The following is a 24,534-nucleotide window of genomic DNA, read 5'->3' on the forward strand; positions in this document are numbered from 1 at the left end:
GTATGTGGTCCCCACTCCCAAGGAACTCACAGTCAAGAAACCACAACCCCTTGACCCCACCTCTATTCACCAAAGGCTGGGTCCTCACCAGTCTCTCCCAGCTGAACATGCCCGGGAGGATGGGATTGGCATCAACAGTGCAGACTATGTCCACAGAACCCCCGACGTTCACCTCAGTGGGGTCCTGGAGGGCACGGATGGTGGGAGCATCTGGTGGAAGGCAGAGGCTTGGGGAAGACACTTGGGCCCAGACAGGTCTGGGTGTGAGAGGGCCCCAGGTGGGAGGGATGTCTTAGGGGTTCCAGGAAAGTTATGGGTGTGGACACAATCTGCCCTTAATACCAAAGAGTTGGAGGAGAGTTCTCGAGGTTGGTGAGGTTGTCTCCACCCTCCACTATGCCTCTGTGATAATTAGAGTGAGTTGAGTGGGCTTCCAGAATTGTGTGTGTAGCAAGGCTTATACAGTGGGCTGTCATTCCTGACGGGAGCAGCTTCCGTGTCTAGGCGGGCACCCTCTCTGGGCAGAGATTCCACACTGGGTCTCTCTAGTGGGAGGGGTTCCGCAGTAGGCGTGGTTACACCGCGGCTGGGACTTCCAGAACGGGAGGGTTCCAGGATGGGTGGCTATCCCTGGGTGGGCGGAGCTCCCACAATGAGGAGACTCCACAATGGGCAAGGTTCCTTGGATGGGTGTGGTTTCCATGGTGGGCGGGGCTCACAGTGCACGTCCAGCCGCAGCAGCGCTTCCGCGGTGCCCTCGGAGTTCTGGCAGTGCAGCTGATAGAGGCCGTCGTCCGCGCGGGTCACATTCCACAGATGCAGAGCCCCGCTGGACAGGATGCGATGCCGGGGGCCGCCCGCTGGGGAAGGCCAGAATAAGGGACCTGGCAGGACCTCCCATCCCCGGGACCCCTCCCCATGCCCACTTCCCTCACCTGGACTGAGGCGATAGCCGCGGAAGGTCCAGTTGAAGGCCTCGGGGGCGGGGTTAGCGGACACGGACACGGGCAGCAACGCCTCGCCCTGCTCCACCGCGGTCACTACCAGCACCTGCTCCCCCAGAAACTCTGGACGGTCTTCAGAGGGGGCGCCGCAGGGAGTCAAGATTGTTGTTAAGGTTAGGGTCAAGGACAGATTGGAGATCAGGCACAGATTCAAGGGTTAAAGTTGGGGTCACGACGGGGTTTAAGGTTGTGGACAAGGTAACAAGTTCAGAGCTAAGCTCAGGGGTAAGGTTCGGGATAGAAGTTAGAATACAGTTTAGGAAAAGAGCAGAAGCCAGGGTCAGTTTGAAGGATGGAAACAGGAGTCATGAGGGGGGTTAGGAGAGAGGACAAATGCAAGATGGGAGGAGGCAGGATAGGAGTTGGCCCAGGACCACGGGTCAGGATGAAGGTCGGGAGTTTCAAGTTTCAGGATGGGGTTAATGATAGAGTGATAGTGTCAAAGCAAAGACCCAGGCCAGGCGCAGTGGCTCACGCCTATAATCCCAGCACTTTGGGAGGCCAAGGCAGGAGGATCACTTGAGTCAAGGTGTTCAAGATCGGCCTGGGCAACATAGAGTAATGCCATCTCTATTTAAAATTAAAAGTACAAAAAATCAGCCTAGCATAGTGGCACGCGCCTGTAATCCCAGCATTTTGAGAGGCCAACGCAGGAGAACTGCTTGAGCCCAGGGGTTCAAGACCAGCCTGGGCAACATAGTGAGACCCCGTTGCTACAAAAAGTAAAAATAAACTAGCGAAGCGTGGTAGCGCACACCTGTAGTCTCAGCTACTCGGGAGGCTGAGGTGGGAGTATCACTTGAGCTCAGGAGTTGGAGACTGCAGTGACCTATGATTGCGCCACTGCATTGCAGCCTGAGCGACAAAAAATGAAAGAAAGAGAGAGAGAAGAGAAAAAGAAGGAAAAAAAGTAAGACCCAAGGAGTAGTTTAGGGTCAAGAAGGCATCGAGAGGGGCTTTCAGGCCGGGGCACATACACAGCACGTTGAGGCGATAGAAGGAGCTCACGGTTTCGCGGAGCTCGGCGCTGTGGGCGCGGCAGGTCACGCGTTGGCCATGATCGCGGGATGACACTTGCAGAAGGACGCTCCTGGCAGCGGCGGAGCCTTTGAATGGGGCTCTCCGGGGTGGGGCGGCCACGCCCTCCAGCCTGTGGACCCGGGGTCAAGCCAGGGCTGCGAGCGGAGCCAGAGGCTGGAGAGGCGCTAGGCGGGGGCGGGACATGCGTGGAGGGGGCGAGGCCAGACCAGAGAGGGGAGGGATCCCTCGCACTCCCACCTCTCCCCTTCCTTGTCCCAGGACAAGTTGACCGGCGGATTGCTGCTGACGCTGACGCATGTCAAGTTTAAGGCGTCTCCCGGGCGCAGTGCGGATGCGTTGGCCAGGATCGTCACGTTAGTTGGGGGAACTGGGAGACGGGGTTGGAGGAGCGAGACTCAGAGGTTAGGGGCGGCCTGGTCTGCGTCCACCCCGCCTGCACCCCAGGCTCCGCCCAGTCTCGGGTCCCCCACCCCGCCTCCGCCCGCTTCCCCCGGGTCCAGGGTTCGCTGGGTCCCTGCCCCACCTGGCTCTGTCCCTCCCGCCCCGCCCCCGGGCCTCAGCAGTGCGAGCCCTCACACTGCACCGCCAGCTGCGTGGACGCGCTGAGCTGTCCAGCCTTGCACGTGAACTTGGCCTGGTTGTCCGACGGCCCTGTGACCAGCACCAGCTCTCGGGAGAAGGTGCTCCCAGATTTCTCCACGCTGCCGAGATGCACGCGCCGCGACTCCTGCGGCAGCCGCGACTCGGTCACGGTGCGCGAGTCCTACGGGCCGGGAGTGACTGGGGGCCTTAGGCAGCCCTGCCGCTTCCACCAACCCCCAACCCCCCTACCCTGCCCACTGGCTTGGTGCCGCCAGCCCAAACAAAGCCTTTTTCTGATAAGGAGAAGCACTCTCATCAGCACCACCCCCCTAAGGCAAAGCAGTGGGGAGTGGAACTGAGTGACCCCCTCCCTGGAGTCTCTCCCGCCTCCCCGAGTCCCTGTGCATGGCAGTTTTGGGGATCTGAATCCGCCTTCTGTCCCACACCCAACTCCTGCTCTGCCTCTGCAGCCACCTGCAGGCTCTCAGCACACTCCTCAAAATCTATTTCTGCTGTGTTTACCCAACACCACCTGCAGGAAACTCCCTTGAAATTCCCAGGCCTTTCCCAGAGTTCCTCAGTTCCTTTTCTTAAAATTCCTGCTGTCCCCAAAGATTTCCTTTGAAATTTTCCTTAATTCCAGTGTCTTTCCATAGATTACTTCCTTTCTTTATTATTGCTGCTGCACAAATTAAACTTTCCATAGATTTCTGAATCTTTCCCGATATTATAATATCTTATGATCCCAGTCTTTTAACAGATTCCTTTGTATTGCCCAGATTCTCAGCACTTCCCCAGAATTCCATCCAATTAAAATAAAATTCCATTGTCATTTCTATAATTTCTAGTCTTCCCCCCCAAAGTTTTCAACTAGCTCCCTAATTCCCAGGATTCTCCTAGAATTCTATTAGGCTTCTCTTTCATTTTAATGAAATTTCATTTTCTTGCCTTCAAATCTCAAGAGTTCAGTTTAATACTAATGAATTTCCGATAGTCTGTGGAATTACTAGCTTTTCTCCAAATTTTCTTTTCTTTTCTTTTCTTTTTTTTTTGAGACGGAGTCTCCCTCTGTCGCCCAGGCTGGAGTGCAGTGGCACGATCTCGGCTCACTGCAAGCTCCGCCTCCCAGGTTCACGACATTCTCCTGCCTCAGCCTCCCGAGTAGCTGGGACTACAGGCGCCTGCCACCACGCCTGGCTAATTTTTTGTATTTTTAGTAGAGACGGAGTTTCGCCACGTTAGCCAGGATGGTCTCGATCTCCTGACCTCGTGATCCGCCCGCCTCAGCCTCCCAAAGTGCTGGGATTACAGGCGTGAGCCACCGTCCCCGGCCTTTTTTTTTTTTTTTTTTGAGACGGAGTTTCGGTCTCGTTGCCCAGACTGGAGTGCAGTGGCACAACCTCGGCTCACCATAACCTGGGCCTCCCGGATTCAAGCAATTCTCCAGCCTCAGCCTCTCCAGTAGCTGGGATTACAGGCCCCCGCCACCATGCCCAGCTAATTTTTTGTATTTTTAGTAGAGACGGAGTTTCACCACGTTAGCCAGGATGGTCTCGATCTCCTGACCTCGTGATCCGCCCGCCTCAGCCTCCCAAAGTGCTGGGATTACAGGCGTGAGCCACCGTGCCCGGCCTTTTTTTTTTTTTTTTTTGAGACGGAGTTTCGGTCTCGTTGCCCAGACTGGAGTGCAGTGGCACAACCTCGGCTCACCACAACCTGGGCCTCCCGGATTCAAGCAATTCTCCAGCCTCAGCCTCTCCAGTAGCTGGGATTACAGGCCCCCGCCACCATGCCCAGCTAATTTTTTGTATTTTTAGTAGAGACAGGGTTTCTCCATGTTGGTCAGGCTGGTCTCTAATTCCCGACTTCAGGTGATCCGTCTACCTCGGCCTCCTAAAGTGCTTGGATTACAGGCGTGAGCCACTGCGCCCAGTCAAATTTTACAGCATTTTTTTTTTTTTTCTGGGATTCAAGTCTTTCCCTAAAATTCCTGACATTTCACCTGAATTCGGAGGGTTTTCACTAGAATTTTCTTTAATTTTAATGAAATTACCTTTTCTCTAGAATGCCTAATCTTGATTCAGAATTCCAATTTTTATCCTAAAATTCTCACTGTTTCCCCAGAATTTTCCTAGGATTCCATTTAATTCTCATAGCATTTGTGTCTTTCCTGATTCCTTGCCAAACCTCAGAATCTTTAGTACTTTTCAAGAAATTTAATCTTTTTCCAAGATTGCCCAAGATTCTGAAGGAGAGAAGGGGCCTGGTCCTTCCCCCACATTCCTGGCCACCCCCATAGCCCTGGCGTGGCACCAACCTTGTACCACATGAGGGAGGGCTCTGGGTTGCCCCCGATAGCCAAACACACCAGCCTCACCCGGGTCCCAGCCCGGAGCTTCTGGCCCTCTGGGGGACCCTCAATCCACAGTTTCTGGGCGGGATCTGGGGGGAGAGGAAGGAAGAATGACTTTTTCTCTGTGCTGGGTCCTGAGGCTTGGGGGCATTGCTGGGCCAGGGCAGGGGCTCACATTTTACGTTCAGGATGAGCGACTTCTTGAAGGTCTCCTTGGTGAAGGCTTCACTGAAGGCCTCACATGTGAGGGTCAGACCGTTGTCCTCCCGCCGCGCCAGGAATGTCAGGTTGGACATGGAGATGTGACCGCCATGCAGTCCCTGGCAGGGAGTGAGCTTCAGACGTGGGGACTGCAGCACCCCTATCCATCATGCTAGAGGCCTGAGTCCATCCCAGTCCCCAGCAGGGACACAGGAGACATCTCTACCTCCCCCTCTGTTGGACCCATGGTCCTCAAGGAGAAAGCCCCCCAGGCTGCTGGACCCATCCCCTTCCCTATCCACGAGTCATGCCCTCAGCCCCCTCCATGCTCAGACCCAGGAGCCTGGCCCCCGCCTCACATCCATGACTGTCTCCTCCATGGGCAGCAGCTGCCGCCAGCCCAGCCACCATCGTAGCAGGACCCGCGGGCGACTGGACTTGCTGACACAGGAGAGTGTCACGTTCTTGTTCTCAGTCTGGGATGCAGATCCCAAGATAATAATGGCACTAGGGGGAACTGCAGGGACAGAGAAGGAAGACACTAAGCTGGGCTGGATTTCTCACAGACCAGCCCAGACAGAACAGGACTGGAGACAGATGCTGAGATCTTTGGCATCCAGTAGGCATAATTTGGGGGCACACACAGATGGTTCTCTGAGGCACAGACTGACAGGGGGGCAGCTGGCACCAGGACTCACAGGTGACCTGCAGTGTGATGCCGTGCTCCTGGGTCCCTGCAGACACGCTGTTGTGGGCCTCGCAGCTGAGCTGTGCTCCATGGTCTTCTGGCCTCACGGTCATCACCAGCACACTGCGGGCCACCGCCTGGGTGTGCTCTGTGCCCCACGCTGTGGACACCGGCTGGCCATTCTGGAGACAGGGACAGGCCTGGGCCAGCTCAGGACCGGCTCCCAGACCCCACTGTCCCCCCAATCCCCATGCCCGCGTTTGCCCTCACCTTCAGCCACTGCAGTGTGGCTAAGGGATTCCCCCCTCGGGCCACGCACGGCAGCTCCAAGCTCTGTCCTGCCCGCACGTGCCCCTCATCCAGGCCTGGCCACTCGATGACAGGGGGTCCTGGAGGGACTGGGGGATATCAGTCACTCAGTGGGCCTGGAGTAGCCCATCCACTCTTTCCAGGCCCCACAACCTGCCTTTGAACCCCCATGTTTCTCTGAGTGCCTGAATTTCCATAATCCCTGTGATCCCCCCACACCCCCCAGTGCCTGCTCCCCATCCTCAGCGCCCTAGTTGGCCCAGTTCTCCACTTACACAGAACATTCACGGTGAATGAGGCCTTGATGGGGGCCTCCAGTGCTGGGCTAGATGCCTCACAGACCAGCAACTGCCTATTATCCGAGCTCAGGGGTGTCACCCTGGGATGAGAAGTCAGGGTTCTAGAGTCAGAGTCATCATCTGAAATTTGGGGAGTCAGGGAGAAGAGGTGGGAATGCCACCTCTGGTCCCCACACCTGGTCTAAGTCCCCATGCTGATCTCCTCTGGGATCCAGGGTTCCATGGGAGAGATTTTGGGGGTGAACAGTGAGAATTGGAGCCCAGAGAGCCCCACATCTGACCAAAACTTTAGTGCTTGGGACTCTAGAACTGAGGTTCCCATGAAGTTTTTTTGTTTGTTTATTTGTTTGTTTGTCTTTTGAGACAGAATCTGGCTCTATCGCCCAGGCTGGAGTGCAGTGGTACAATGTCAGCTCACTGCAACCTCCACTTCTTGGGTTCAAGTGATTCTCCTGCCTCAGCCCCCTGAGGAGCTGGGAGTATAGGCATGCGCCACCACACCCGGCTAATTTTTGTATTTTTAGTGAAAACAGGGTTTCACCATGTTGACCTAGCTGATCTTGAACTCCTGACCTCAGGTGATCCTCCCACCTCAGCCTCCCAAAGTGCTGGGATTACAGGCATGAGCCACCACCTCTGTTCCCCATGAAGAAGCTTTGAGAGTCAGGATGAAGAATTGGGTCCCAGATGTTCATACCTAGCCCAAGCTTCATGCTTGCATCCCTGGGGTCTGGGGTTCCCATGGGGACAATTAGGGGTCAAGGTTGGGGGGTTGTTTCAGTTTCCACACCTGGCTGTGGCCTCCACAGTGAAGAGTTTCTGCTGGGAGCCCTCGTTCACGTTTGCAGAGATGTCGGATATTGTCTGTCCACCTTGAGGCAACAAGAGGGCTAGAGGGGTTCCAGGCTCCCCGCAAGACAGATTCTGGGGAGCATGGCCTGGAAGTCCTCAGGGTGGGTGCGATGCCCCCTCCCTCCTCGTTCTAGAGGAAAAGGGCCTGGGGCAGAGCTGCATCCCCTCCCGACTTTCTGGACTGCGTGAATGCCGCAGTCTTCAGTGCTGGGTCCTGGGCCTCCCCGCTCTTCTCAACTCCTTGCTGGGTTGTACCATGCACCCCATCCCTCAGCTTCTCATGTCTGCACCAGCGCTACTGCCCATATTTCTATCTGGGCCTCAGCCTTGTGCTGGTTGCTGCCCTCCTCGATGTGCCCTCGCATCCACTGGGTCCCACACTGGCCTCAGCATCTCCCCACACCTTCTCCTGGGTCCCCATCCCAGGGATGACATCTTTTCTGGGGCCCTTAGAAGGGTACTGGTCAGGAACACACACCCTTCCCACTCCAGAGGCTTCATGCTGCCCCCTGCCACCCAGTTCACCCACACTCACTCAGGAGAATGGTGATGTCAGGTGCTGGCTTCGCGTCCCCAGACACACAGCTGACCACGTACTCCTGCCCAGCTACCCAGGTGACCATGGTGCCTGCCTCTGGGGTCAGCAGGAGCAGCTTGGGAGGAACTGGTGAGAGAAGGGTCTGGGGTAAGCTTCCAGCACTGAGAAGGACTTGAAGATTGGAGTTCGGTACCCAGGGTCTGGGAGAGGAGAGGCTGGGGGCTTGGACTTCTGGGTCGTGGGGTAGGGGAGGGCTTGAAGCCCAGACTCATGGGTCCTGGGGGTCTCTCACCCATACCCAGGATGGAGAGGATCACTCTGGGAGACACAAGCTCGGGCCCCGTCTCAGAGCGGCCGACCTGGCACTCATACTCCGCGTCATCGCTGAGGTCACAGGCCTCGATGTGCAGGTGGAATTCACCTGCAGGGGGAGCCGGAGGTCAGGGCCGCAGCTTCCGCTGGTGGCTGAGGGTCTCAGGCTCTGATCCCTTACCTCTAGCAGGGTCCCCTTCCAGGCGGTACCTCGGGAAGCCTGGGATCCTGGGGTCGGGGCCCAGGAGCAGCCCATCTTTGGCCCATTGCACCGCACTGCCAGGGGTGCTGACCCCACAACGCAGCTCCACTGAGGCCCCCTCCACCACCGTCAGGTTTTCGGGCAGGGCCCAGAAGCCCCGGGGAACGGAGGCAGGAATCGCCAACTGTGCCAGGCCTGGGGACACAGCGGGGTGCGAGGAAAGGGCAGAGGGTTTGTCTAGGGAAGGTAAGTGGGAAATGGGGGCCACTTGGCGCTGGGTACAAGGCTGGGATCCCACTCACCTTCAGTCAGCAGCCCCAGGAGCAGGAGAGAAGCCCTGAGCGTCGTCCCCAGGGCCATCACAGGTCCCCCTACTGTGACCCCCACAGCGCCCGCTGCCAGCCACCTGCGTCTGTCTGGCTTTCTCTGGGTCCCTCTCTCTGTGTCTCTGCCACCTGCTTTTCTTTTTTATCTCTCTTTCCGTTACTCTCCTCCCTTTCTCGTTTTCCTCTTCCCCTCTTCCCTGTGAGTGTCTCTCTATCTCTGTCTTGCTCTCAGTCTCAATCTCTGAGTCTCTTTCTCTGTCTCTTTAAAAAAACTTTTTTTCTTTTTTCTTTTTTTTTTTAGAGACAGGGTCTCACTATGTTGGCCAGGTTGATCTCAGACTCTTTCCCTCAAGCCAACCTCCCACCTTGGCCTCCCCAAGTGTTGGGATTACAGGCGTGAGCCACTGCGCCCAGTCTCTTTATCTTTCCATCTTTCTCTCCTTGTCTAAGCCGTTCTCTCTCCTTTTGTCTCTGTCTCTTCCTCTCTCTCTGTCTCTCTGTCTCTCTCTCTCTCTCTCTCAATCTCTATCTTCTCTCCTGCCACCCCTCACTCCTGCTCCTTGTCTCACTACTCGCAGCCTTTCAAGAAGGACCTGCAGCCCAGAGTCCAGCAGGCCAGGAGCCTAGGAGAGCAATGAGGCTGATGCAGGCACTGGCAGAGTCAGCCCTGCTCTCTGACCCAGCTTGAGCTCATTCTCACAGTGCAACCTCCCCCAGGTACCTTCCAGAGCCCCCAGCTCTGGCCTCTGCCCAGCAGGCTCCTCCCAGCTGGCCCAGCTGGAGCATAAAATCCCCTGTCAGCACATGCCAGGCGCGTTCCTCGGTGCCTCCCCAGCCTCCGTGACCCCAGGGCCTGGCTTAGGCTGGGAAGATGGGAGAAGTCAGATCAAGGTGGTCTCCCAGCTCAGCAGGGGAGCAGCCAGCTGGGCCCCCAGCTCTTCCTTGCCCTGATACATGACCTTGGCAAGTCCCTTTCTTTCTTTCTTTTTTTTTCTTGAGATAGTCTTGCTCTGTTGCTCAGGCTGGAGTGCAGTGGCATCTCGGCTCACTGCAACTTCCACCTCCCATGGCTTGAACCTCCCAGGTTCAAGTAATTCTCCTACCTCTGTCTCCCAAGTAGCTGGTACTACAGGTATATAGCACCATGCCTGGCTAATTTTTGTATTTTTACTAGAGACGGGGTTTCATCATGTTGGCCAGGCTGGTCTCAAACTCCTGACCTCAGGTGATCCATCTGCCTCAGCCTCCCAAAATGCTGGGATTACAGACATGAGCCAGCGCACCTGGCCTCCCTTCCTTTTTTGAGTAGACATCAGTGCCTAAATGATGTCAGGGATCTCTGCTGGGGAGGATGCAAGAGTGAGTGAGTGTGACAGGCTGGGAGAGTGTGGGAGAGAGGGAAGATATCCATGTGTGTACGTGGGTGTGAGAGTGGGGAAGGTTAGAGTGAACTGTGATCTGTAATAAGCATGTGGAGAGCGTGTGTGTGACAGTGTCTTACGTGGGAGTGCACAGGGTGTGGGCGGGAGTAAAAGGCAGAGTCCAATTCCACCGGCCCCCAGTGTGGGTGCAGTGTGAGCCCAAAGTGGGCGCCCTTTGGCAAGGACTGCATGAGCTTTCTTCTCCCTCTTTTTCTTGCCCTCTCCCCATCTCTTCTTTCCTTCTCCATGTCTCTCTCTCTCCCTCCCTCTATCTATCTTGATTTATCTTTCTTTCTTTTGAGATGGAATCTTGCTCTGTTGCCCAGGCTGGAGGGCAGTGGCATGATCTTGGTTCATTGCAGCCTCAACTTCCTGGGCTCAAGTGATCCTCCTGCCTCAGCCTCCTGAATAGCTGGGACTACAGGTGCACACCACCACTCCAGCTAATTTTTAAAAATTTGTTTGTAGAGACAGGGTCTTTCTCTATTGCCCAGGCTGGAGTGCAGTGGTGTGATCATGGCTCATTGAAGCCTCAAACCTCCTAGGCTCAAGTGTTCTTTCTGCCTCAGCCTCCTGAGTAGCTGGGACTACAGGCCCGCATCACCACTCTGGCTATTTTTTTTTTTTTGAGAGGGAGTCTTGCTCTGTCACCCAGGCTGGAGTGCAATGGTGCGATCTTGGCTCACTGTAACCTCCGCCTCCCAGGTCCAAGCGATTCTCCTGCCTCAGCCTCCTGAGTAGCTGGGAATACAGGCATTGACCGCCACACCCAGCTAATTTTTGTATTTTCAGTAGAGACGGGGTTTCGCCATGTTGGCCAGGCAGGGCTCGAACTCCTGACCTCAGGTAACCCACCTGCCTTGGCCCCCCAAAGTGCTGGGATTACAGGTGGGAGCCGCTGCACCCGGCCACTTGGCTAATTTTTTTAAAATGTTTTTGCAGAGACATTTATAAATGTTTAGAGAGAGTCTTGCTATATTGCCCAGGCTTGTCTGGAACTCCTGGGCTCAAGCAATCCTCCCATCTCGGCCTCCCAAAGTACTAGGATTACAGGCATGAGCCACCGCACCTGACCCTTGATTTATCTTTCTTTTTTTTCTTTTTTCTTTTTTTTTCTTTTTTTGAGATGGAGTTTCACTCTTGTTGCCCAGACTGGAGTGTAATAGTGTGATCTCGGCTCACTGCAACCTCTGCCTCCCGGGTTCAGGCGATTCTCCTGCCTCAGCCTCCCTAGTAGCTGGGATTACAGGCATGCGCCACCACGCCTGGCTAATTTTTTGTATTTTTAGTAAAGACGGGGTTTCTCCATGTTGATCAGGCTGGTCTCGAACTCCTGACCTCAGGTGATCCGCCCGACTCGGCCTCCCAAAGTGCTGGGATTGCAGGCGTGAGTCATTGTGCCCAGCCGATTTATCTTTCTATCTTTCTCCATCTGTTTGAGACTCTCTCGCTCTCTATATTAAGTTGTTAAATCTCAGTCAATCTTTATTTCACTGTGTCTCTCCATCTCTACATGTCTCTGTTATTCTGTTTCTCTGTCTCTGTTCTCACCTCTGTCGCTCCCCTCACCCCACAGTCTGTCTCACACACACCAGGAGCTCCATAAATATTTGTTCTCAGCCACACTCTGACCACGCCTCTTTCTCTTATGTGTCTCTCCATCTCCGAGTGGCTCTGCTCATCACATCCATGGATTTTATAACCATATGCTGGTGGGCCTGCCCTCCCCGCGTGCACATACACTTGCCTGGGATAAGCTTCTTCTGCCTGCTTATCTCCTGCGGGAATTGGAAATGCTAGTTTTCTCCCCACCTCCCCAAGACCCCCGCCAATCTCGTTCCCAGGAACAAGATGAGGCATCTGGCCTCAGCCCCCAGCTTCATCCTCGATGCTGGCCTTCCCTCTTCCCTCACATGCTTGACTCCTTGCCCTCCTCCCACCTCCCCTCTCCCAACTGCTCTCTACACCCCCTGGGAAATGGGCTGGATGCCGAGCTGGGGGAGTGGCTCTGTCCTGGGGGCCCTCGCCAGATGGTGTCCCTAGGGGCCAGAGCGTGGAGCTGTCCCTTGCTGGGGCCTTTAATTAGCACAAACCTTCCACCCTCCACCTTGGCTGTTTTCCTTCTCTGCATGCTCCTGGGACCTTGGGCTCTCCATCTTTCCATGTCCGTAGCCCCAGAGAGCCAGGAAGGGGAAGCGGCGTCAAGTGCCTGGAAAAACAGCCCCATGACTTGAGTTCCTCCCTAAGACTCAGGAGTTCCAGCCCCATGTCCATCCTATTTCAAAATCCAGGCACTAGATAAGCCACATAGAAGCCAGGAGTGTAGGCCCCCAGATCCCTCCCCTCTCAGACCCTGGGGTCTCAGTCCCTTCTCTCCAAGGACTCCGGAATTTGGGCCTCTGATCCTCCTGGCCACACTACCCACCCCCGCACCTCCCCATACACACACACACACACACACACACACACACACACATACACACAGGACTTAGGACAGATGTTCACCGTCTGATTTCCAAATCCTCCTGGGCCTGTGTGGGGGTGGGGAGAGATTGGCAGATAAATCCACCGACTCTTAAGACTTAAGACCAGATATTCTGACCCCTGTCGCCCTCTTCCAAGTGCACCATGCTGCAGGCAGGAGACCTAGGAGTTGAGTCTCCAGCCTCTCAAGGAACCGGGAGATCAGGCCATCAGCGTCTCAGCTAGCAAAGGCCTGAACCACCAGTCCCTTATAACCCTGTAAGTCCAACCCCCACTCCCAACCCCACTCCCCCATTTAGGGACACGGAGTCTGAGCCTAAGAACAGTGGAGAATCTGAATGTGGACCCTCCAGTTCTTACAGGTCCAGGAATGTCAGATCAGGGTCCCAGCCCCCCAGCCCTCCTTCAGGCTGCTCGGGGTCCCTCCCACCTGCTCGGCCAGCTGCGCAGCGTGGGAACGCCCCAGCTGGGCTGCATGGAGCCGTCAGGACAAGCTGCGCGGTTCCCAGCCTCCCTGCCTGCCCCGGCCCGGCACCGCCGCCTCCCAGCCGTCGCCGGGCAACCAGGCCGAGGGGCCCGGCCGGCCGAGTGGGAAGAGGGGCTGGGCTGGGACTGCGGGGTCCTGGGAAAGGAGGGGCCGAGGGCCTGGATTCCTGGGTCTTAGGACGTGCTGTAGTTTGCAGCAATAACAAGGGAACAGAGGGATATTTTGAGGAGGGCTTTTGAGGCTGGGGGAGTCGAGGCAGGGGTCCCAACTGTCCCCCAGGTATCGGCGTGCCCTCTTCCCGACCCGCAGGCCCGGGGGAGCCCCGGACCCCGCATCCCCCAGGGCGCGGAAACTGGCGAGGCCCCAGGAGCTCCCATTTATAGCTCAGTTTCCACTGAGCGCAGTCCCTCTAGGACCTGGGCTGAGCAAGTTTCTTCCACTCTCTCCCTTCCCTCCTCCTCACCCCTTGCCTGCCCCTCAACCCCGGCAGGGCGCAGGTGTCCAACCCAGCCGGGACCCCCTCCCTCCTCGAACCCAGGTGTTCCGGCTCCCAGACCCCCATTGAGCTGGGGGCGCCCACCCGCCGGGGGATCCCGCCCTGCGTCCCCCATTCATCCGCGTCTCAGCCGCGGGAGTTTCTCAATGGGAAGAGGGCGGAGCTCCCGGGGGGCGGACCCGGGCGGGGCGAGCGGGATCGGGCCCTCTTGGGGTCTCCCAGAGACCCAGGCCGCGGAACTGGCAGGCGTTTCAGAGCGTCAGAGGCTGCGGATGAGCAGACTTGGAGGACTCCAGGCCAGAGACTAGGCTGGGCGAAGAGTCGAGCGTGAAGGGGGCTCCGGGCCAGGGTGACAGGAGGCGTGCTTGAGAGGCAGAAGTTGACGGGAAGGCCAGTGCGACGGCAAATCTCGTGAACCTTGGGGGACGAATGCTCAGGATGCGGGTCCCCGCCCTCCTCGTCCTCCTCTTCTGCTTCAGAGGGAGCGCAGGTACCGCACGAGGGGAGCGGAGGAATATGGGGTGGGGGTGGGGGGTTGCTTGCGGGTGGCCGCTTCACTAGGGAGAAGGCAGCTGGGGGCTGGGACTCCTGGGTCCTGAATGAGGGGGCCCCTGAAGGTGCTAAGCTCAGCCCTGCTGCCCCCAACTCTCCTAGGCCCGTCGCCCCATTTCCTGCAACAGCCAGAGGACCTGGTGGTGCTGCTGGGGGAGGAAGCCCGGCTGCCGTGTGCTCTGGGCGCCTACTGGGGGCTAGTTCAGTGGACTAAGAGTGGGCTGGCCCTAGGGGGCCAAAGGGACCTACCAGGTAAGACTGTTCTCTCCACGCTGGGACAGGCTGGCTAGGGGGAGAGTTGCTGGGCTCGGCTGTACCTGCAGTTTCTATTTTGACATTTTCAAGTTTGGGAAATTGATGGGCTCGGGTAAACATTTAGGAGTCCTGATTTTTGAGCTGCTTCTTTGGGGGTGACCCACAGAGTTTGAGAATTATTATGTTATTGCAAAATAGTACATAGGCCAGGTGCAGTGGCTCACGCCTGTAATCCCAACGCTTTGGGAGGTTGAGGCCAGAGGATCGCTTGAAACCAGGAGTTTGAGACCAGCCTGGGCAACATAACAAGACCTTATCTCTACACAAATGTATATATATATATTTTTAAACAAATTAGCCGGGCATGGTTGTGTGCATCTATAGTCCCAGTTACTCAGGAGGCTTAGGTGGTAGGATTGCTTGAGCCTAGGAGTTCAAGGCTGCAGTGAGCCATGATAAAGCCACTGCACTTCAGGCAATGGTGAGACCCTGTCTCAAAAAAAAAAAGAGAGAACATAAATGCAAAAAAGTACAGTAAATATAAACGGAAGATTTACCAAATAAAATAGACACTCACACAGCCAATACCCAAGTCCATTGCTAGCTCCCCAGAAGCCCCCATGTTCCTTTCCCCTATCATAGCCCCCTCCCCCTCACTCCAGAAGTAGTATCTAACCTAATTTTTATGGCAATCATTTTCTTGCTTTCCTTTCTGACTTTATTACCCCCAAGTTTGCAGTGACTCTGGGTTGGGAGGGAGTTAGAGTCTCTCTGGGCCCAGTACACACTTTTTAATAGTGTCCTACCACCAAATGTGTGGGCCAGTTTTCTGGTGGAGGATGTCTGGGGATGGAGGCCTGAGGCCAGGATTTCAGAACCATGGTGTGCTGACTGCTTTCTCCCTGACTCCAGGGTGGTCCCGGTACTGGATATCAGGGAATGCAGCCAATGGCCAGCATGACCTCCACATTAGGCCCGTGGAGCTAGAGGATGAAGCATCATATGAATGTCAGGCTACACAAGCAGGCCTCCGCTCCAGACCAGCCCAACTGCACGTGCTGGGTAAGGACCTCGCCCACTTGTCCCCTGGGAGCCCAAGAGGGCAGCCCGTACTAGCTGTGAGTAGCAGAGCCCAGGGAGCCCAGGGGCATGGTCAATTGGAGCTGAGAAGATCAGGATCCATCTCTGACCCCAAATCCACCTTGCAGTACCCCCAGAAGCCCCCCAGGTGCTGGGCGGCCCCTCTGTGTCTCTGGTTGCTGGAGTTCCTGCGAACCTGACATGTCGGAGCCGTGGGGATGCCCGCCCTACCCCTGAATTGCTGTGGTTCCGAGATGGGGTCCTGTTGGATGGAACCACCTTCCATCAGGTCAGGTCCAAATTCCTGTGCTAGCCTTTGCCCACTGGGGGAAACTTGGGTTACACTCTGACCACAGGCTCATCCAGAAGAGAAGAAGACATGGGAGGGCAGAGGTTCATGGGTTTGGACTCCTGAAATATGATGCAGGGTAAAGATTCTAAGGGCCAGACTACCTGGGTTCAAATTATGTCTCAGCCACTTGCTAGTTGATTGATCTTGAGTAAGTTAGTTAACCTCTCTGTGCCTCAGTTGCCTTATCTATACAATCAGGATAATAGTAGCATGCATGTCATAGGGTATTGTGAGAATTAAATAAATAAATACCTGTAAATGCCCAGAAGAGTGACCAACACATAGTGAGCACTATATAAGTAAGGCAAGCTTGTCCAACCTGCGGCCCATGGGCTGCATGCAGCCCAGGATGGCTTTGAATGTGGCCCACCACAAATACATAAACTTTCTTAAAACATTTTGAGACTTTTTTGTAATTTTTTAGCTCATCAGCTATCATTAGTGTTAGTATGTGTGGCCTAAGACAATTCTTCTTCCAATGTGGCCCAGGAAAGCCAAAAGATTGGACACCCCTGATGGGTAGATGGCATTATTATTCTTATCCTTCCCTCCAGACCCTGCTGAAGGAAGGGACCCCTGGGTCAGTGGAGAGCACCTTAACCCTGACCCCTTTCAGCCATGATGATGGAGCCACCTTTGTCTGCCGGGCCCGGAGCCAGGCCCTGCCCTCAGGAAGAGACACGGCTATCACACTGAGCCTGCAGTGTGAGTGCAGCTGGCCCTGGGAAAGAGGGGTGTGGGGCCCTGACTCCTGGGTATGAGGAAGGAGGGGACTGTGGCCCTTGGGGAATGAGGAAACTGGAGCCTGGACTCCTGGATCTAAGACAGCAGGAGAGGGCTGGGTATGGTAGCTCACGCCTGTACTCACAGAACTTTGGGAGGTCGAGGCAGGCAGATCATCTAAGATCAGGAGTTCGAGACCAGTCTGGCTAACATGTCGAAACCCCGTCTCTACTAAAAATACAAAAATTTGCCGGGCGTGGTAGCACACACTTGTAATCCCAGCTACCTGGGAGGCTGAGGCAGGAGAATCACTTGTACCCGGGAGGCAGATGTTGTGGTGAGCCGAGATCGTGCCACTCAGCGGCAGTGTGAGACTCCGAGCAGGAGAGGACAGACAGCTGGGGTCCCTGGGGAAAGAGAAAGCTGGGCCTTGACTCTCACATCGGGGAGAGTAGGAGAGGGCAGAAGGCTGGCACATTGAGGTAACTGGGGAAATTGGGAACTGAAAGCCCAGACTCCTGGCTCAAAGGGAGAAGGGGATTAGGGGCCCAGACTCCTGGGATGGAGGAACCAGGGACTGGACCCCTAGGCCAGTGACGGAGGTGTTCCTGGTCCTTGCCCATCTGACCATTGTCCCACCCTCACAGACCCCCCAGAGGTGACTCTGTCTGCTTCGCCACACACTGTGCAGGAGGGAGAGAAGGTCATTTTCCTGTGCCAGGCCACAGCCCAGCCTCCTGTCACAGGCTACAGGTGAGGACGAAGACCCACCTCTCCCCAGCCCCAAGAGTGAGCTTGGGAAGGGCTGGGACCTGAGTAGGTGTGCCAGAGAGGCCGGGACAACGTTAACAGCGCCACCATTTCCTCAGGTGGGCAAAAGGGGGCTCTCCGGTGCTCGGGGCCCGCGGGCCAAGGTTAGAGGTCGTGGCAGACGCCTCGTTCCTGACTGAGCCCGTGTCCTGCGAGGTCAGCAACGCCGTGGGTAGCGCCAACCGCAGTACTGCGCTGGATGTGCTGTGTGAGCTGGGGCCGGCCTGTGGGTGTGGTCAAAGGTGGCCGTGGCTTTCAGGGCTGTTGAGGGGCGGGGCCTGGAGGGGCGGGGCCAGGAGAGCGGGCGTGGGGTATTAGGAGGAGGAGAGTGTGGAGTTGGGGCATATTCTTGCGCCCTAGAGGGTGTGGTGTTTCTGTGGGGCTGGCTGATCCCAGGTCAGTGGCTGCATTCCGCCCCGGCCATGTGACCCCTAGTCTCTCGTCCAGTTGGGCCGATTCTGCAGGCAAAGCCGGAGCCCGTGTCCGTGGACGTGGGGGAAGACGCCTCCTTCAGCTGCGCCTGGCGCGGGAACCCGCTTCCACGGGTAACCTGGACCCGCCGCGGTGGCGCGCAGGTGCAGCCCTAAATCTGAGGCGGTGGCTGGAGGGGGACCAGGCTTCCTTACAAATCCGGCTTCTGACGCCCCTTCCCTGTCGCAGGTGCTGGGCTCTGGAGCCACACTGCATCTTCCGTCGGTAGGGCCCGAGGACGCAGGCGACTATGTGTGCAGAGCTGAGCCTGGGCTATCGGGCCTGGGGGGCGGCGCCGCGGAGGCTCGGCTGACTGTGAACGGTGAGAAGGCGGGGCTTCCTAGGGGACCTGGCCCGTCCTGGGATAGGGAGCGGACAGAGGGGGCAAGGGCTAATGCAGTGGGAGTGGCCTGGAAGGAGCTTTACACCCAGCGGGGGCTGGAGACCGGACCTATTGAAGGCGAGGCTTTTAGGAGAATCGGAGTTTGGAGGCGGCGTGGCCTGATTGATTGAGGTTAGCGGAGAGTGCGCTGGACAGACCCGGCTTTGTTACAGCCTTTGGGGAGGGCAAGACCTCTCCTCTGAGTGACCTACAGTCTCCATCCCAGCTCCCCCAGTAGTGACCGCCCTGCACTCTGCGCCTGCCTTCCTGAGGGGCCCTGCTCGCCTCCAGTGTCTGGTTTTCGCCTCTCCCGCCCCAGATGCCGTGGTAAGGAAATGTCACTCCTCCCGTGACCCATCCAGCCGTGATCCCTGACCTCCCACCTGGCCCCCCGAAACTACTGTGACCATTTCTGACTTCCCAGACATCCCTCCTGCTTCTTCCCCCCCTCCTCAGTCTCCTCCGTGTCCTCCCTCTTTTGTGCCCCCAGGTCTGGTCTTGGGATGAGGGCTTCCTGGAGGCGGGGTCGCAGGGCCGGTTCCTGGTGGAGACATTCCCTGCCCCAGAGAGCCGCGGGGGACTGGGTCCGGGCCTGATCTCTGTGCTACACATTTCGGGGACCCAGGAGTCTGACTTTAGCAGGAGCTTTAACTGCAGTGCCCGGAACCGGCTGGGCGAGGGAGGTGCCCAGGCCAGCCTGGGCCGTAGAGGTGAGACCCCAGCCCGAAGACCCCAAATCTGGAGAGTCTAAACCCCACAAACGCAGGGATCCCCCAGCCGAGGGCTGCAAAACCTCAGACCCTCAAATGCAGAGGAGACCTCCAAACCTCGGGAGTCTCAAAACTGTGGGCTCATTGATTCCCAAGACACCCCTCAACCGCAAATGCCTTCGCATTCTGAATCCTAAACTGAGAGACTCCTCACACCTAGGGGCCCCAAAAAGGGAAACTCCAATGATTGCAAAGCAAATTGCAAAGTAAAGGAGCCCTCAAATTCTAAGACTCCCTAAAGCCAGGGAGTTTAAACTCACTCTCAAACTTGGGGAACCCCAAATTCAAGGGCCTTTGAATCTCCAAATGTGCGACCTTTTGAACCCAGGAATCCCAAACTCAATCCCTGAGCCCCCGCTTCCTGGTTCCCCCTCAGCCTTCTCAGGATGTCCCCTCTGCTCCCTGCAGACTTGCTGCCCACTGTGCGGATAGTGGCCGGAGTGGCCGCTGCCACCACGACTCTCCTTATGGTCATCACTGGGGTGGCCCTCTGCTGCTGGCGCCACAGCAAGGGTTAGTGCCTGAGCCCCGCCCCGGCTCCCCAGGCCCCAGCCCCACACGCGCCCTGCCTGCCCAGTGACCTGACCTGGCCTTGGGCCTTGGCTCCAGTCCCATTTCCAGCTCTGCACAGGGCTTAGCTCGCCTTCACGTTCTGGTTCCCTCCTTAAGCCCTAACTAGACCTCCCAGGGTCACGCTCCTCGGTGGGAATGATTCTTATTGGTTTCCAACAGCCCCACCCAATCAGCCTCATTGGTTCCCAGTCCTCTCTCTTCCCGCTTATTGGTCTGCACACATTGTGACCCCGCCCATCACTTAACTCCACCGGTCGCTGTTTGTCAGCCTCAGCCTCTTTCTCCGAGCAAAAGAACCTGATGCGAATCCCTGGCAGCAGCGACGGCTCCAGTTCGCGAGGTCCTGAAGAAGAGGAGACAGGCAGCCGCGAGGACCGGGTAGGATGCCAGGGTCCCCAGACCTGACTGTGCCTCCAGACCTAAATAATAGCCCAGTCCCAAGAGGGCCCCCAAATTCAAATAGGACTCTAAGGCCGGGCATGGTGCCTGACGTTGGTAATACCACTTTGGGAGGTGGAGACACAAGGATCACTTAAGGCCAGGAATTCAAAGCCAGCCTGGACAGCATAGCAGGACCCCATCTCTACAAAAATACAAACTAAAATAAAATAAAAAATGAACCGGGTATGGTGGCACACACCTATAGTCCCAGCTACTCAGGACACTGAGGTGGGAGGATCCCTTGAGCACAGGAGGTAGAGGCTGCAGTAAGCTATGATTGCACCATGCACTCCAGCCTGGGCTACAGAGCAAGACCCTGTCTCCATTTTTTTTTTTTTTTTTTGGCAGAATTTCACTCTGTCACCCAGGCTGGAGTACAGTGCTGCGATCTCGGCTCACTGCAACATCTGCCTCCCTGGTTCAAGTGATTCTCTTGCCTCAGCCTCCTGAGTAGCTGGGATTACAGGCGCCCACCACCACGCCTGACTGATTTTGTATTTTTAGTAGAGATTGGGTTTCACCATGTTGGCCAGGCTGGTCTCAAACTCCTGACCTCAGGTGATCCACCCGCCTCGACCTCCCAAAGTGCTAGGATTACAGGCATGAGCCTCCACGCCCGGCCTGAGGGCTCAAGTTTTTTTTTTTTTTTTTTCTTTTTTTTGAGACGGAGTCTTGGTCTGTAGCCCAGGCTGGAGTGCAGTGGCGCGAACTTGACTCACTGCAAGCTCCACCTCCCGGGTTCACACCATTCTCCTGACTCAGCCTCCAGAGTAGCTGGGACTACAGGCACCCGCCACCACGTCCAGCTAATTTTTTTGTATTTTTAGTAGAGACGAGGTTTATACCATGTTAGCCAGGATGGTCTGGATCTCCTGACCTCGTGATCCGCTCGTCTCGGCCTCCCAAAGTGCTGGGATTACAGGCGTGAGCCACCGCGCCCGGCCAAGGGCTCTAGTCTTAACAGTGACCCCACACCCAAATGTCACCCAAGTCCATGCCCCTGACCCAATTATTCCCTAGGCCCAGTATGTCCCCACAGCCCGTTTTTGTTGTTGTTGTTGTTGTTTTTGAGATAGAGTCTTGCTCTGTCGTCCAAGCTGGAATGCAGTTGTGCAATCCAGACTCACTGCACCCTCCACCTCCCAGTTCAAGTGATTCTCGTTCCTTAGCCTCCTGAGTAGCTGGAATTACAGGTGCCTGCCACCATGCCTGCCTATTTTTTGCATTTTTAGTAGAGACAGAGTTTCGGCATGTTAGCCAGGCTGGTCTCAAACTTCTGGCCTCAAGTGATACTCCTGCTGCGGCCTCCCAAAGTGCTGGGATTACACGCATGAGCCACCGCGCTGGCTTCTTACAGCCCTTTTATTGTCCTGAGTGCAGTCCCCAGCTCTTGGGTGCTCTTACTCCCTCCTGCCTGGCCTCCACTGGCTGGCTGAAGGTCCTTGGAGTCTGGCATTGGGGCGGGGGGATCCTCTGACTATTCCCTCTCACTAAGTTCCCTACCCCAGGGCCCCATTGTGCACACTGACCACAGTGATCTGGTTCTGGAGGAGGAAGGGACTCTGGAGACCAAGGTGAGTGTTGAGAGGGGCGGGGCTCCCTTCACTGTTGGGAGAGGCGGGGCTCCCTTCATTGTGTTTCCATCTCTCTCCCACACCTGTCCCCTCCTTTTTCCTTCTGTTGTCCTCGGAGCTGGGACTCAGCTCCCCACCCCACTCCTCCTGCCCCCTGGGCCATCTCACTCAGCTCCCAGCCTCAGTTTGCCTGTCTGCAGACTCTTCCCACACATCTGTCCCAGCCCTAGCCTCCATCTGGAGCCCCGGACCAGGGCTCACCCTGCCTGTGCTCTCCTCATCACGGTCAAGCCCCCTTTCAGCCACCAGGTCCTACACTGGCCCCACATCTCCCCAAACTGATCCTTCCTCTGGGGTCCTACCTCAGGACAGCCACATTGACTCCAGGCCATCCCCAGGCCAGAGCACTTCTCTCTCTCTCTCTCTCTCTCCTGTGTACCTAGCACATGCCATTCTCTCTCTTCTTTTTTTTTTTTTTTGAGACGGAGTCTCACTCTGTTGCCCAGGCTGGAGTGCAGTGGTGCAATCTCAGCTCACTGCAACCTCTGCCTCCTGGGTTCAAGCCATTCTCCTGCCTCAGGCTCCCTAATAGCTGGCTAATTTTTCTTGTATTTTTAGTAGAGATGGAGTTTCGCCATGTTGGCCAGGCTGATCTGGAACTCCTGACCTCAAGTGATCCGCTCGCCCCAGCCTCCCAAAGTGCTGGGATTACAGGCGTGAGCCACTGTGCCCAGCCGACATGCCATTCTCTTGGCCTGAAACACTCCCACCTTCCTTCCCATGTCTATCTAATTCCCTCCTTTAGTCCTCCAGTCTCAGCTCAGACATTTCTTGTTCTAGGAAGCCCATGCTTCCGTCATGACAGCCCGATCATTTTGCCTGTGTTCCACCCATCGCAGCCATGACCACTCTGATCTGGGCTTCCTTATCCCACCCACTATGCTGAGGGCTCCACCATCACAGCCCCTGTCATTGCCTATGCCTTTCCTAGGCACAGCCCTGACCCCTCTGGGTACTGTCTCATGATCTGTCATTTTTCCTTTGGTGTGGGATTCTGTGAGGACAGGGTCCAGTTCTATCCTAGTGACATGCCTTGTAGCAGCAACACAGGGTGTGACACTGAATCAAAGCCTAGAGGCTGTTGGGCAGGTGAGTGTCTCTCTCCTGTTCCCTCTGCACCTTCCACACCGACACCCCTCAGCAGGCCTATATCCCTCCATCTCTACCTTTCTCTGCCTATGTCCTATCCCTTTGCCTCTTATCACTGTTCCTCTGTCTCACTTTCTCTCTCTCCCAGTCCATGTGTGTCTCTGTGTCTCTGCCCACTCCTGTCTCTTTTTGTCTCTCTCAAGGTCTGTTCTATTTCAGTGTGTCTCTCCATCAGTGACCCTCACCCCCCCTGCACGCTCACAGACTTTACTGAGTCCCATTTGTCCCCTCAGGACCCAACCAACGGTTACTACAAGGTCCGAGGAGTCAGTGTGAGCCTGAGCCTTGGCGAAGCCCCTGGAGGAGGCCTCTTCCTGCCACCACCCTCCCCCCTTGGGCCCCCAGGGACCCCTACCTTCTATGACTTCAACCCACACCTGGGCATGGTCCCCCCCTGCAGACTTTACAGAGCCAGGGCAGGCTATCTCACCACACCCCACCCTCGAGCTTTCACCAGCTACATCAAACCCACATCCTTTGGGCCCCCAGATCTGGCCCCCGGGACTCCCCCCTTCCCATGTGCTGCCTTCCCCACACCTAGCCACCCGCGTCTCCAGACTCATGTGTGACATCTTTCCAGTGGAAGAGTCCTGGGATCTCCAACTTGCCATAATGGATTGTTCTGATTTCTGAGGAGCCAGGACAAGTTGGCGACCTTACTCCTCCAAAACTGAACACAGGGGGAGGGAAAGATCATTACATTTGTCAGGAGCATTTGTGTACAGTCAGCTCAGCCAAAGGAGATGCCCCAAGTGGGAGCAACGTGGCCACCCAATATGCCCACCTATTCCCCGGTGTAAAAGAGATTCAAGATGGCAGGTAGGCCCTTTGAGGAGAGATGGGGACAGGGCAGTGGGTGTTGGGAGTTTGGGGCCGGGATGGAAGTTGTTTCTAGCCACTGAAAGAAGATATTTCAAGATGACCATCTGCATTGAGAGGAAAGGTAGCATAGGATAGATGAAGATGAAGAGCATACCAGGCCCCACCCTGGCTCTCCCTGAGGGGAATTTTGCTCGGCCAATGGAAATGCAGCCAAGATGGCCATATACTCCCTAGGAACCCAAGATGGCCACCATCTTGATTTTACTTTCCTTAAAGACTCAGAAAGACTTGGACTCAAGGAGTGGGGATACAGTGAGAATTACCACTGTTGGGGCAAAGGGGATTCTTGGGATAAAAATATTTATGTTTAATAATAAAAAAAAGTCAAAGAGGCAAGTGTGTCTTAGGGAGTCTACTGGCATTATCACTCTCCACCAAGGAAGAGGTCCCTTAGACCTGTCCCAAGGTCCCTCCTCTGCCCTAGCCTATGAGGTGGCTGTAGGAGTAAAACTGTGAGCCACCTCTCAGCCTCTTGCTACCTGCAAAGCACTCTAGGCTCTTTTTTTTTCCTTTTTTCTTGAGACAAGATCTGGCTCTATGGCCCAGACTGGAGTGCAGTGGCATGATCTCAGCCCACTGCTACCTCTGCATCCTGGGCTCAAGCCATCCTTCCACCTCAGCCTCCCAAGTAGCTGGGACTACAGGTGCATGCCACCACACCCAGCTAATTTTTGTATTTGTTTGTAGACAGGGTTTCACCATGTTGGCCAGGCTGGTCTCAAACTCCTGACCTCAAGTGATCCGCCCACCTAGGCCTCCCAATGTGCTGGGATTACAGGCATGAGCCACTGTGCCCAGCCATGGGCTCTTTTAATATACATCTCCACACACACACACACACACGCACACACACACACACGAGTTG

General features: G+C 56.0%; 2 protein-coding genes across 4 annotated transcripts in view; one reads left to right on the forward strand and one right to left on the reverse strand.

Moving 5' to 3' along the window:
• The window catches only part of NPHS1 (NPHS1 adhesion molecule, nephrin), a 27,859-nt gene extending 18,454 nt beyond the window's left edge, over positions 1–9,405 (reverse strand). The window contains exons 1-17 of the mRNA XM_016935727.4: positions 8,684–9,405; positions 8,361–8,576; positions 8,166–8,288; positions 7,865–7,993; positions 7,268–7,349; positions 6,454–6,557; positions 6,140–6,267; positions 5,880–6,051; positions 5,541–5,698; positions 5,156–5,300; positions 4,945–5,069; positions 2,622–2,808; positions 2,283–2,412; positions 1,982–2,154; positions 936–1,076; positions 720–860; positions 89–210 (exon numbers count right to left, since the gene is read on the reverse strand). Coding sequence (XP_016791216.3) covers positions 89–210; positions 720–860; positions 936–1,076; positions 1,982–2,154; positions 2,283–2,412; positions 2,622–2,808; positions 4,945–5,069; positions 5,156–5,300; positions 5,541–5,698; positions 5,880–6,051; positions 6,140–6,267; positions 6,454–6,557; positions 7,268–7,349; positions 7,865–7,993; positions 8,166–8,288; positions 8,361–8,576; positions 8,684–8,741 — 2,334 coding nt within the window. The 5' untranslated portion in view covers positions 8,742–9,405. The remainder of the gene's footprint in view (positions 1–88; positions 211–719; positions 861–935; positions 1,077–1,981; positions 2,155–2,282; positions 2,413–2,621; positions 2,809–4,944; positions 5,070–5,155; positions 5,301–5,540; positions 5,699–5,879; positions 6,052–6,139; positions 6,268–6,453; positions 6,558–7,267; positions 7,350–7,864; positions 7,994–8,165; positions 8,289–8,360; positions 8,577–8,683) is intronic.
• KIRREL2 (kirre like nephrin family adhesion molecule 2) lies at positions 8,287–24,005 on the forward strand. 3 transcript variants are annotated; one of them, XM_063800727.1, is made up of 16 exons: positions 8,287–8,627; positions 13,842–14,085; positions 14,250–14,399; positions 15,315–15,464; positions 15,611–15,771; positions 16,389–16,539; positions 17,205–17,310; positions 17,427–17,575; positions 17,815–17,942; positions 18,028–18,160; positions 18,447–18,547; positions 18,711–18,930; positions 19,399–19,503; positions 19,832–19,941; positions 21,513–21,578; positions 23,021–24,005. In XM_063800727.1, the coding sequence occupies exons 2-16, from the start codon at positions 14,025–14,027 to the stop codon at positions 23,354–23,356; spliced, it is 2,127 nt and encodes a 708-aa protein (XP_063656797.1). In that variant the 5' UTR covers positions 8,287–8,627; positions 13,842–14,024; the 3' UTR covers positions 23,357–24,005. The 3 variants fall into 3 exon arrangements, with proteins under 3 accessions (XP_063656797.1, XP_009433675.1, XP_512603.3); XM_512603.8 differs by lacking the exon at positions 8,287–8,627 and having other exon boundaries at positions 13,938–14,085; positions 23,021–23,059; positions 23,329–23,526; XM_009435400.5 differs by lacking the exon at positions 8,287–8,627 and having other exon boundaries at positions 13,816–14,085.
• Positions 24,006–24,534: the final 529 nt, after the last annotated feature.

Source organism: Pan troglodytes, chromosome 20 (genome assembly GCF_028858775.2).
Source record: "Pan troglodytes isolate AG18354 chromosome 20, NHGRI_mPanTro3-v2.0_pri, whole genome shotgun sequence".
NCBI classification, from domain to species: domain Eukaryota; kingdom Metazoa; phylum Chordata; class Mammalia; order Primates; family Hominidae; genus Pan; species Pan troglodytes.

What these genes read in the sequence shown, in the direction of transcription:
- KIRREL2 (XM_063800727.1), top strand. Translation starts at nt 14,025, where the DNA reads ATGCTCAGGATGCGGGTCCCCGCCCTCCTCGTCCTCCTCTTCTGCTTC. An exon ending in TATCACACTGAGCCTGCAGT is followed by an intron (nt 16,540 to 17,204) that starts GTGAGTGCAGCT and finishes CCACCCTCACAG; the next exon opens with ACCCCCCAGAGGTGACTCTG. An exon ending in GGCCAGCCTGGGCCGTAGAG is followed by an intron (nt 18,931 to 19,398) that starts GTGAGACCCCAG and finishes TGCTCCCTGCAG; the next exon opens with ACTTGCTGCCCACTGTGCGG.